General features: G+C 50.5%; 1 protein-coding gene across 6 annotated transcripts in view; it reads right to left on the bottom strand.

The window, feature by feature from the left end:
• Window positions 1-4,999: 4,999 nt before the first annotated feature.
• ACTN4 (actinin alpha 4) overlaps window positions 5,000-12,842 on the bottom strand; it is an 80,296-nt gene continuing 72,453 nt past the window's right edge. For 2 of the 6 annotated variants that reach the window (XM_048833406.2, XM_048833407.2), the window contains exons 18-22: window positions 11,993-12,139; window positions 10,657-10,737; window positions 10,253-10,318; window positions 8,907-9,065; window positions 5,000-7,760 (exon numbers count right to left, since the gene is read on the bottom strand). In XM_048833406.2, the coding sequence (XP_048689363.1) occupies window positions 7,602-7,760; window positions 8,907-9,065; window positions 10,253-10,318; window positions 10,657-10,737; window positions 11,993-12,139 (612 nt within the window). In that variant the 3' untranslated portion in view covers window positions 5,000-7,601. The remainder of the gene's footprint in view (window positions 7,761-8,906; window positions 9,066-10,252; window positions 10,319-10,656; window positions 10,738-11,992; window positions 12,140-12,842) is intronic. The other 4 variants (XM_048833412.2, XM_048833411.2, XM_048833409.2 and 1 more) reach the window with 2 other exon arrangements.

Below are 12,842 nucleotides of genomic sequence, written 5' to 3'. Positions count from 1 at the left end.
CGTTGCTCAGGCTTCAGCCCCAGGTGATGGGGCTCAGGCTGGTGGGGCTTCAGCTTTCTGTCCTGGGCCCCAGTGACTCTAATGCTGGTCCAGCTTGATGGACCCCCGAAAACTGCTCGCGGCCCCCTAGGGGGCCTCAGACCCCTGTTTGAGAAGTGCTGCTCTCAGACACTGTGTGTCTCAAGTAAATATCTACAACATTTCCAACCAAAACCTGTCTGGGGGATGGAGAAAACAGGAGTCTGTCATCATAATCATCCAGCCCCCTACTTGTGCTCGTTTGCAGGATCAGCAAGGCAATGCCGCTGAGCTCCAGAAGATACTGACCGTGACCTTAGCAAGGGGTGAGTGTTCAGTGAACAAGACTAACTTGGCTGAGATAAGGCTGCCTCTTGCTCTGGTTACCAGCGCTGTAGTCCTAAACTTCAGCCTCTCCCTGGCCCCCCCTGCTGCAAGGGGCGACAGTGGCGGGGGAAGCTGTCCTGGTGCATTCCTGCTCCACTACACCACAGCTGGTTACCAACAGAAGCAAAGAGCCTTGGGCCTTGTAGTTTAAAGCATCTTATATTTCCCAGGGCAGGCTCAGTCTCTCTCTCTCCCATGATGCACCCCGGCCATGGAATCCTGTGTCACAGACACCCCTCACGAAGAGGGGAGAAAGTGATGCGTCATGGGAGACGTAGTCTAGCCAGAGAACAGGAGGACTTGTGGCACCTTAGAGACTAACCCATTTATTTGAGCATGACTTCATCGGATGCAGAGAGCCATCCCTCAGAGGGGAATGGGAGCATAAGAAGCATGAAGAGCAGAATTAGGCCTTTTTCACCTTAGAAGGGACATGAAACATCAAGAAACTATATGCCCATCAAAATATGACAGAGCAGAGGGGCGAGGTATTACCTTCATTTATGTTCTCCAGTCTGTTCATGTGAATGAGATCTAGGTTTCCCCTGCAAGAAAGGGAAGGTTAACCACAACTATCATTTCTTCAAATCTGGGCCCTACAGACGCCATGGGAAATAAAGAGTCAGTTCCTATATGCCGAAATTCAGGGGTTAAGCGAGTTTAGAAGCGGGGGCATGTGGGGCTGACCTACCTGGTCTTGTTCTGCCTAGCAAGCGTCAAGGCAACAAGCAAAAGCGAAATTCCTGATTGTTGCTGTGCTAATAATATCTGCATTAGGCACAATGACAGGTGTAAATGTATATAAACCCCATCCCCCCCCCCGTCTTGCTGCAGAAGCTGGTTCAAACACACAGGAATTTCGACTGGAGAGATGTCAGCAAATGATCTGCCTCTTTGACGCATCCTTTGGAAAAGGAAAGTTACACAGATGTTAAGATCATCACATGGCTGAGGCCTGGATGCTGGGCAACACCAAAAAAAGGTCTTTGGGCTGCTCTGAACAGTGGGAGGCGCTGATGAGAGTTTGAAATTGCCTTCTGCTGTCCACCTGCCAAAGTTGTCTTTGGGTCAAGTCAACACTGAGTTCCAACCAAAAGTTAAGGAATCAGCTTGGAAGTGTTCCAGCAAACCTAGGTTCTGTATAGATGGTGTGAAGAGGCCACGCTGCGTTATGACGGTTTTGAAGTCACATCCCAGATGTGGTCCCGACTTTGTGATGATAGGTTCAAACTGGAACCCTGGCCCTGAATAGCCCTGACCTCAGAGGAAGCTTGGATTGGAATCTGGATCTGAGAACTTGGGGAGTAGGTCCAGGCCCAATTTTGACACGCCATTTAACGTGTCCAGTCTAAACTGCTCTGACTTCGCCACGTTTAAAACCTACCTCAGCACACAGCGTCTTGCCTAAGGTCAGAGGGAGTCTATCTGAGGCAGGAAGTGCACATGGATCCAAGGCCCAGACCAGTGCTTAACACACAAGGCCATCCTCCCCGCTCTCCAACCTCACTTACACAGGCCTAGAAAGCATGAGGACTGCAGCCAGCCTTCCTGAACCCCACAGGGTTGCAGAGACGCAGGAGGGGAAATTGGCTCTTCAGCAGGATGCCATGATAAAACAACGAGGTGGCAAATATGTTCTCACAAGCTCCCCTACCCAACCCCACCTCCCCAGTCTGTGATGGCAAAAGGCTACCCATTGCACACAGATGCTGGAATACCAGAGGAGTCAAGAGACATCCCCGCTACCTCCATCTGACAGAGCCAGGAGCTAGCAATGATCGTCCTTGTTCGCTGCATGCTCCAGGTGCAATTAGTCCCAGGCTGTAGGGGGCACATGCTGTGCTTGCCCAGGCAGATAGAGGGAGATGTGATAAGGACAGGAGAGTATTTAGGCCTGACATGGGAAAGAGAAAAGGCAACTTTGTCTCTTCTATGTGCACCAAGTGTTTGTTTTCCCTTCACGCTGAGGATCAGGAAACTAAGGACGGGCAGCTCTCCCTGGAGGAATTCAAGCAGCTTTGGAAGAGGATTGAACAATGGAAAGTAGGTATGGATCAGGCAGGAAACAACAGTGCTGGAAGCTGGGTGCATTTGTACCCAGTGCTGATAGCGAAGTTCACAGAATCACAGGAATGTGGGCCTGGAAGGGACCTGGAGAAGTCACCACGTCCAGCCCCCTGTGCTGAGACACAAGAACGTAAGAATGGCCATACTAAGTCAGACCAATAGTCCATCTAGCCCACTATCCTCGAATCATCTGGTACAGAGGCTGATTTAAGGAATAGGTTACATACCACAGTTAGTAGTTCTGCAATTTCATATTTGAGTTCCTTCAGAACTCTTGGGTGAATACTGTCTGAAGGAATTCAAACAGTATCTAGACCATCCCTGACAGGTGTTTGTCCAAACTGTTCTTAAAAACTTCCAATGACAGGGATTGTACAAGCTCCCTTGGAAGCCTGGTCCAGATCTTAAGGACAAACGGGCGCTATGCAGTTACAGATTGGACCAAAGCAGATAGCTATGGCCCAGCAGCCCTGAACACTGGCTCAGAAGCCAAGCTGAATAGCGCAGACTACAGGAGGAGCCATTCTTAGTGAAATGTGAAATCCAGGTCCCTTCTGTTGCTGTGCAGGTGTGAATTAAAGAACACAAGGTACTTCCTTAAGAGAGCAGCAGGATAAGAATAGAAATAATCCCAGGGTTTTAGCAAGTAATCCTCCTCTCATGCAAACAGCTTCCAACTCCCAAGGCTGTCTGGGAGCTTACAAATAATGGAAACCATAAATCTAGCCTTGGCCTTGGCAGCCCTGGAGCCTTTGTGATCCAAAGCGAGTTGAGCCCAGGAGGCAGCAGGACACGCTTCCTACACTCACTCCACCAATACTTTCAACCCTGTCCCGGCCAGAGGGACCCTCTTCTCTCAGGCTTCAAGGCCCATTCATGGCCTCCTTGCTGAGGAGCTGTAACTGCATTAGAAGAGTCACTTGGCCAAGCTGGGTTTGACTCATACCAACCCGCTGGAGCATCAAGACTCCATAACAGGCCCCTTGGAAGGAAACTGGGCTTTTGATGCTGAGAGCCACGGGGAGGCTGTGAACAGTCACTACCACAGCGTCAATTGCAATCTGTGATTGAAGCCTGATTGCACAATGCAGATTGGATTTGGGATACCAGCGATTTAGAAATCATTCGGAACATAGTAGGATAACAGGTAGCCATCATGGGAAGCTGGAGACTAGCGTGGGATTGTTCCCAATAATCCATTTTGCCTGGTTCCAAGTGGGCTAAGAGACGGCACTTTTATAGGGCTTGCAGGGGCTAGTCTGCTCCCCCCTGCTTAGCACCGGTAGCGAATGTTTCCTGACATAGCATGTTTTCCTCTTTGTCCCTGAAGACTCAATTGTTAGCACGGTGATACCAGCTGTCGTTTTATTGAGTACAGACCAGACAAGTGGAGTAGTTGGATGTCTCATTCCTGTCCTGCCTGCAGTTTAGCCTCTGAAGGGATTTTACAGCAGCACACACTCCTTGTTGGAGAAAGGAGTCGCCTTCAGAATAGGGATGACCTAAATCCAGATACAGGGACAAGCGTCATAGGAAAAAAAACCAATGGACGTAAAACGACTTCCGATTTCAGAGCAGTCAGATCTGACTCACCACATCAGAACCTGCCCACGGTGCTAAAGCCGCTCCAGACTCAGCAGGAGCCTGGTTTGCTGTCCCTCATTCAAGTTTGGATTCTGCTCAAATTTACAAGAGCAAATGAAATTAAGTGTCCCCCCATGTGGGCAGTATGCCAATGAGATTTTGGCACCATTGAATCAAGCTAGACTTTCTCCAGCTTCCTCTCTTCTAAGATGAGCCCTCCAACACAATCCCATTCCAGCCACTTCTTCCAGAGGGCCTGCAGACGCTGGAAAGCAAGGCACTTGTGTCTGGTTTTTCAAGGGGCATTCACAAAGCATTGAAGGTTCCCAGCTCTGAGAGTCCCCCAGCCCCATGCAGAGGACCCTAGATGTGAGGGATCCAATATACATTTCCCAATAGCAACAGTACTGGGAATGAATTAATCTCACTTAGAAGATATTGAATACCCATGAGATGGATCAGCTTAGAGTCAATGTGAATCTGGATCAGACTTGAACAAGGGAGAGGAGTGGTATACAGATCCAAGTACAGGACATAATGGCCAAACTGGGTCAGACCAAAGGTCCATCTAGCCCAGTGTCCTGTCTTCTGACAGTGGCCAGTGCCAGGGAACAAACAGAACAGGGAATCATCAAGTGATCCGTCCCGTCACCCATTCCCAGCTTTTGGCAAAATCAGGACTCTGGTTCTGCTCCCAACTCATTGCATGGACTTACCTTCCGCACCTGCCTACAACACAGGGAGAACATTGTTCCAGCCCCCATGCAGGGGGAGGGGAGAGCAGTGTTTGAAAGATGCTTTGAAGACCCAAAGTGATTATCACTGATTAGAAGATTCAATCAGAGACATACTTGAAATTCTCCTTTGGCTTTGAATGGAGTGACCAACAGGAAGTGTAAAGTGTACTTAGGAGGAAGGGGAGAAAGGATACATATGATCATCCTTAAAAATATTACACATTTTATTGTCCTGTCCCAAGAGGGAGGAGGGCTGGTTTCCCAGAAACCTCAAAGCTTTTTTAGAACATAACAGAGGCAGATAAAAGCGGACTACTGCCTATTGCTGTCTTCCTACCTGCGGACATTTGCATCCCCCCCCCCAGCCGTTGAAGGACATTCAGTAGCGAACACAGTAAAATGCTTCCATGACTACCGTTCTCCGATGCCAAAAGGGGGGGCAGAAGGGGAAGGATGAATGACAAAGGCATGGAATGTTACAGTTTCCATTGTTACAATAATCAGCAATATTTTAATTACATGACAAAGAAAAACTGTAATATACGATGCTAGGTGAATATATATTTATATAATAAATCCGTAAGTTAATAAAGTAAATAGGAACCCTATGATTTTAATTTTTAAAAAAAAAGGTGATTTTTTTGGTCCTCAGAAAATCCTGCTCCAAGACAGTTGTGAAAAAGGGTGTCGGGAGATGCCCCAGCAGTGAACTGGCGAGGGTGCTTGCTCTGACAGCCAAACAGACTGGGTGTGCTAGCATTCCTGCTCTTCAAAGAAGATGCTAAGAGCCTTTGAAACTCTTATTTCCTATATGCTTTGAGTTCCTGGCTTCCCTCCCTCTGACTGGAAAGCTCTGGCCCTCTGACTTTGCTGGGCAAGGCTGCTGGTGTACAGAGATATTTTATCATCCCTCTCCAAAACCCAAGAGATTCCCAGCCCTGCGGAGCTGCAGTTTGAGAGCATGGTTAGTTTAACAGGCCTGTGCCTGACATGCATGCAGCCAAGTGTGCTTAGCTGCCTTTTTCCAGGATCCTCTTGCTAAACAGCTCACTTGACAATATGTGCAATGGGGATCTGACTCTGTGGCTAAGGGTGGCGGAGATCCAAGGACGAGGAGACAGCAGCAGGGGCCCGTAGCTCCTTAAACTGCTTTGAAAACTAGTGCTGTCATTTTCTTCTTCACCCAAAGTCTCCAACTCACTCCAGTGTGCTAAAGGATCCTGAAGAGCCAGAAAACCACGTGAAGGAGAAAAGCACTTTCCACTATGTGTAAATATAGCTACTGGCAAACCCACACCAGCTCTGGGCCTCACCCTAATGGGAAAACCTCCATTGTAAGTCACAGTAGCCTTCAATAGAGTTGGGTCAACATTGCTGCGATAATGAACAGTGAAGTTTTATGGCTTGGTATGAAGCTGATTGCAGTGAATTTGTGACGAGTGTTGAGTGATGTGAATACAAAATGACTCCACTTGGATCACCCCAACCCCTCCCGCACATACAAGCTTGTTCAGAATTTAAACCCCAACCCTTGCGACATCTCCCTGCCTGACAGCCAGAGGTCACTTGAGTACGTACAATGCAAACAGGATTACAGTTCAGTGATAAAGTAGGTTGTGTCTTTATACCTTATTGCTTTGTTCTTGCTAAATGTTGCCGGTTAATTAAAAGCCACCACACAAGATTTCCTAGGAAAGGCACAGAGTTCTCTGCCTCCAGATCTCAGAAACTTTGGGCTGTGTAACAGGAATTCAAACGTTTCCCCACAAAGTCCAAAAAATGGAAGCACCGAATTTCTTAAAAAGGGAACGTTACAATTTTGTGAGTAGTGAAGATTAAACCACAAAAAGCCCACGGCTACTAGACAACCAGTACTGTGTTAGCTGCCAACATAGACACGTCTGCAGGCCGGATCAGCGTAGCAACGTCAGCATTCAGAGACAGAACTGAAGTCTCGTGGGAGTCCAGTTAGTTTCACTAAGGAAATAACCAGGAAGAGGCAGCAGATAATGTTACCAAGCAGGGAGCTGCTTTTCCTGCATGCACACCGTCTGGGAGTGGAGGGAAGGCATTGCGGATACCTACATTAAAGGGATGCTACGTCACTTCACCCCATCCCACATACTGCCGAGCCCAGCTAGCTGGAAGATACCATCACTGCTGTAGAAATGAAGGGGAAGAGGAAGAGACTGGATTGAGGCGCATGAGATCTGGATTGAGGCAGGTTTAGGAAACAGGGAATCCCTGAAAAAGGCTCCGTCTATGGATTTTGCCGGGGTGACTGAGACAGACAAAGCTCTTCGGAGTTCTGCTACACAGTGGCATAAATTACAGAGGGCAGAGAGACCGAGACAAAGGGAAAAGGCTCAATTTCAAAACCATACCAGTCGACAGTTGGTTTTCTTTTTTAAGCTCAGTTGAAAAAACAGAAGGGGATACACTGAACAAAAATAACCCTCTGAACCAGAGCCACTGGCATGTTTTCAGACTCTCCCTTTTCCCTCCTTGCCAAGAAATCCCAAAGCAATTAAATGTGAGAAAAAAACATTTCAAGCCCGCCCTCCCAACCTGTTTAACAGAGCAAAGTGAAAAAAATCATTGCATAGGTACATGGTTCACAGAATATGCAACAGCAACCGGAATGGAGGCTAACTCCCAGGATCAGCCGGTGCGAACGTGGCTTTCCATCCTCTGGAGGCGAGGAAGGGCGATCCCCGCGGGACAGTTTGTGTGTGTAAATGCAGAGCAGAGAATCAGGCCTTCGCTCCGGCCGTCAAAGCGCCAGCACTTGCTGCCGCTGCCAGCGGCTCACAGGTCGCTCTCGCCGTACAGTGCCGTGGAGAAGGACTTGTAGTCCAGGGCTCCGGGGACAGCCTCGGGACCCTGGTACGGTGCCATGCGTGCGATGCAGTACTCCGCTTGGTCTGGGGGCAGCTCTCGCCTCAGCTCCTCTGCTGTGATGTAGTTCTGGGGTGGAAGGAGATAAATATCCCTTGAATGCCTGTGCTCTTCCCAGAGCCCCGTGAGCACTGGCAAAACTGACAGCTGCTCTCTCAGTTTAGGCTCCGAGCCAGAAGCCCCAGGGAGTGATGTAGTGCGGGGCTGCTGCTTTGCCAGCCCACCCTGTGCACAGGCCTACCAGGAAAGAAAAGTCTGAAGCTAGTCTCCGACGATGTCCTCAAACTGGCACTGAAATGCGTTTCAAAGCAGTGCAATCAAGTCCCCTTGATCCTCAACCAGCTCCTCTGGCTCCCTCTGTTTCCGGACCCAAAGCCGCCTGCCTTGTTTTTAAACATGCTCTGGCTATGGGTTCACTTAGCACTAGCCTCTCCTGTCCTTTCAAGGGCCTTCTCCTCTGCACCTCGTCTCCTGTTGTCTGGAGGAGCCTTCCTGATATATTTCCAGATCATAGCTCAGATTTAAACATCTTTACTCCCTTCCATTTTCTCCCTCCATGTAACGTCACAGCGTTTTGGGATGTGCCGTGTCGGTAAGAAAGTCTAAGCAACACAAAGCGGCGCTGAATTTAATGGCAGCCCCAGCTACAGAAGAGAAAGGGTCACTGGAGCCGCCTACAGGGTTTATTTTAACAGGCAGAAGCAGCCACCACTCCGAGTAGCTTCCCACTCCCCAGGACAGACACAGATCTTTGGCTAAGCGGCCATCTCTCCACAAACCCTTCCCGGAGGCATTGCTCCTCTGTCCCCACCTAAACACCCATGCTGGGATAGAGATGGCTGCACTGAAGTGTGTGGGTAAATGAGCACAGCAGACGCTAGATTTGGAAATTCACCCAGGCTCATGGGAATTCCCAGTGGGCTGTGTAGGCGAGCATGCAGGTCTCTCCCAATGCCCGAGGTCTTAAGCTATGCTGGGGATGGCAGTGAGAGGCTTGTTACTAGGCACCTGTTGCTGCTCAGTTTAGCTTCCGAGGCGAGGGTTTAGGGGCTGCCAGATGTCTTCCCTGCCCCAGCTTAGCTTCTGCACCCCCTCAAAGATACAAGGGTGCTCGCCCACTCCAGCGCTGGCCTCAGCAGAGCAGCAGAAAGGCCAGGGCTCAGAGCACATGCACGGAGCACACACCCCCAGCTGTCTCCCGCGGCCACAGCTCACCTTGTCTCCTGCCAGGACCTTGAAGGAGGCGATGACCTGGTCAGCCGTGTCTGTGTCAGTCGTCTCTCGGGACATGAAGTCTATGAAGGCCTGGAAGGTCACAATCCCGCTGTTGTTGGGATCCACAACACTCATTATACGGTTGAACTCGGCGTCTCCCTGCACGGGTGGGAGGAGAAGCTTTAATGGACATTCAGAGACTAGCTCAGGTACAGCTGCAGGTGTGGTACTTGAAAGGGTGACGCCGAACACACCCAGTGGGGACGTAAACAGCAGACCCTCGAGGATGGAGATCTTTCGGCCTCCCGCAGCCCATAGAGCTCCTATGCCTGGGCAGCAAGACCAGCTCCTACGGCATTCATCTTTTCAGGCGTAGAACGACCGGAGAGTTGCTATCTGCACCCCAGCTCCTTTTACAGCTGGAATCATTTGGCCTCCACCCCCTCAACTAGCACTGGGAAGCACATGCCTGTCTGCAGTCTGCTTTTACAGGCCTCGCAACTTTCTCTGGCTATACCCCCTTCTTCATACAGAGGCACTAGGGGACACTTAGATGCCACCGCGATTCTCTGCTCCACACTAGAGCACACCAGCTAACAGAGGCAGAAGCAATGGATGTGTTATGCAGCTTGCCAGGGGGCAGATCCTTGACGACTGTACACAGGAGATCTTAGCTGATCCCACTTTGGCAGAGGGGCTCAGCTGGGCCTGCACCCCAGGGACCAGGACTCTACCACCCATCTAATGAGACGGCCGAAGTTTGGCCAGGACCTGCTGCACAGCACGCATGACTGGGAGGGGCAGTTCTATCCTCAATGCACAGGAAGGTGGAAGCATAAATTCTCCCCAGCACAGATGCCTTAAACCCAGCTCGATCAGAGCGTGACTAAGCTGCAGCATGGGCTCTCGTGTTCACTCCCTGAGCAAAGCAGCTCAATTTACGAGAGGATCTTCCGAACTTGGGGATGCTGCTAGCTCCACCTGGGATCTGAAAACCTAGCTGGGCTCCGCCTTGTACATCACTAGGAAACAGATCTCTCAACAGGAAGCTTCGCTGCGGAGCATCGCGCTGCGCAAGGCAGTGGGAGGCGCCAGGTTGGCTCTACAGTAGTTGCAGAGCAGTGAAAACTTATTTCTGCAGGTGAGCGCGGGAGACCCAGGGAGCAGGGCCTTTGGTCACGCAACCACCTCTCAGCAGAACTGCCTTTTAACAGACAATGCCCCCGGAAGCAGGTCGGTCACCGCTGAGTGTATCAGTGCCACACTTCGGCGAGAGCACGGCTTGAGGATCACGCCACAAGAGAAGATCAGAGAGAGAGAAGGGAACAAGTTAGTGGATAGCATACCAGGCTGTATCCTGTGGAGATAAGGAGAGCTCGGAAGTCATCTGTGTCCATGCTTCCTGTGCGCTTCTATTCCGAGGGCATGACAGAGGAGGAGTGGGCCAGCCCCGAGAGGGGCAGATGGACGGTGCATGCAAAGACACGAAGATAGGGGAGTGGGGAGAGAGAAGAAAGGGCCCCATGGAGGGAGAGAGAGAGGCAGAGAGAAGTTTAGTTAAGGAGGCATAGTGGAAATTGCCACGTGTGACCAGGCGATGTAGTGGAGATTGAATGCCAGAATTGAACACAAACAAATGGGTGGAGGAGCGCAGGAGGAGAGGAGCGAAGAATGTGGTGAAGGAAGAGAGAAAGGAGATCATGTTAATTGAATTATCAGCGGCAGGCTGTGCAGTAATGACGCTTGGTACCTGTCTGTCATTTTCCACATCGTATCCCAAACTGATGAGGCAGGCTTTGAACTCCTCGGGTCCCAGGGTACCGCCGTGGTCCTGCCGTCGGGGAACCACACAACATGCAGGATGGAAGGGGGTCAGAGCGTGGCGTGGCGGCCGCACCGGGATTCACAGAGACGATGGCATGCACATTGGGGTGGGGAGGAACAACATGCACATGAGAGGGGCAGGGAGAAGGGAAAAAATACGCCATTAGTTGAACTGAAATCAACTCTTTGCTTCAGGAGGGAAGGCGTTTAAGACCGAACTTGATTCTAATTTGTAACCCCGGATGCAGCCTGCCCCGTGCAGAAGGAGTGCGCTACATCCTAGGCATTATGCCCAAGACAGGCCTACCCCAGGATGGAGCAGCCACATGCCAAAAGCTAGCACTTCATCAAGGAACTTCAGCTATGAAAGCAATGTATAAAATGCTCAACGAGCTCCAGCGCTCGCTCTCATCCTGAGCTATGAGCCAGGTGGCTCTGCAGTGCACACCTGTACTGACAGGGGCCCAACGAGAGCGAAACCCTCAGGAGACAGCAGCAGTGCTGGGATGGATCCATCAACCATGGAATCTGGGAGAACGGTTTCAAAAGTGCCCAGGTGGCTTAGGAACCTAAGTCTCATTGAAACACAGTTGGGCTCATGCTCCTAAAGTCACTTCTGGAAAGCAGATTTAGGCGCTATTGCGACATTGACCCTTGCTCTCTAGTTTGAAAATTGGAGCTCTCGTAATACGCCAGGCTCCCGGGGAGGAAAACTCTAAAGCCACTTCCTTATGAACAAGTCTCCTTCACTTGTACCAGGGCACCTCCAAAATCAGAGTCTGGCTGGAGTGGGTAGGGGCTGAATCAGCTGCTGGAGCAATTAAAGCTGGTGCCGTGACTGATTTGAGAGGATGAAGGGTATTTTATGTGGGACAGTTCTCTTCCCGGCCTCCCTTCCAAGCCAATGGCACCTCCCACTTTTCTCTTTCATGGAAGAACAGCTGCCCATGGCTCCATCTCTCCTGCACAGCTGGGACTCCCCCTCTGCTAGAAAGCAGTTAATTTTTTTCCATTTTTTTTTTTAAACCACCCCTCCCCCCCATCTAACCTTCCTTCCTGCTGAAGTAATAGAGGTGGTCAGTGAGTACGTGGGAGGGGTCTGTTCTTTTTCCTGGGACAACATGGAGAAAAGCAAGCACTAGGCTAGCATGTAAGGGGGGAGGAGGTGACACCAAATCCTGCAGCTATCACCAGCATTAGCACCCTAGTTGCCTTTGGCCCCATGCCCAGCTGAGAGCCACGTGTGAGGGGCCCTTGGCTACCTTGTCGAAGTGGTTGAAGGAAGCCCGGAATTCCTGCATCTGCTCCTGGCTGATTCCCTTGGCATCGCGGGTTAGGATCTGGTTCTCCACTTCGTTGATGGTGCGGGCGATGGTGGTGAGGAGCTGCTCCCAGCCAACGCGAATATGCTGAGGTCACCAGGAGAGAGGCAGTTAATAGGGCACCTAGCTCCAGGAGACTTGACAATACCCCAGAGAAGTTGGGAGCCTCTTCAAACAGCCAGCAGTTATACAGCTCTAAAAGGGCCGACTCCTGCTGGCAGTGATGGACGCAAGTTGTACACTGCCTCCAATGCCTAAAGAAAGATCCTCCCTCTAGCCAGGAGCACCTGATGTGCCAGGTTAATGCAGATACTTTGCATTTATATGGAGCCTTTGACACTTAAACTGATATGCAACTTATAAAGATCACACAGACGGGAAGGAGAATATTGGATTGATGCACAACTGCCGGCAGAAGGCAGTCACCCAAACTTGATCTGGGTTTACACCCTGACCCTTGGGGGAAAAAAATTGTGGGATCTTTAATGAAGACTGCTGAGGGCTTTACCTGAGTGATGGTTACTGTGGCAGGACAACAGCACCTAACACCGACTGCGAGCTAACAAACCACTACCATGATCACAGTAGTGGTTTGTTAGAATATCAGGGTTGGAAGGGACCTCAGGAGGTCATCTAGTCCAACCCCCTGCTCAAAGCAGGACCAATCCCCAATTTTTGTCCCAGATCCCAAAATGGCCCCCTCAAGGATTGAACTCTCAACCTTGGGTTTAAGAGGCCAATGCTCAAACCAGAGCTATCCCTCCCCCCCGGCGACAGGCTAGCTGTGCAG

Source organism: Caretta caretta, chromosome 23 (genome assembly GCF_965140235.1).
Source record: "Caretta caretta isolate rCarCar2 chromosome 23, rCarCar1.hap1, whole genome shotgun sequence".
In the NCBI taxonomy this organism is placed as follows: Eukaryota; Metazoa; Chordata; order Testudines; family Cheloniidae; genus Caretta; species Caretta caretta.
This window is presented reverse-complemented; position numbering and strand designations above follow the sequence as displayed.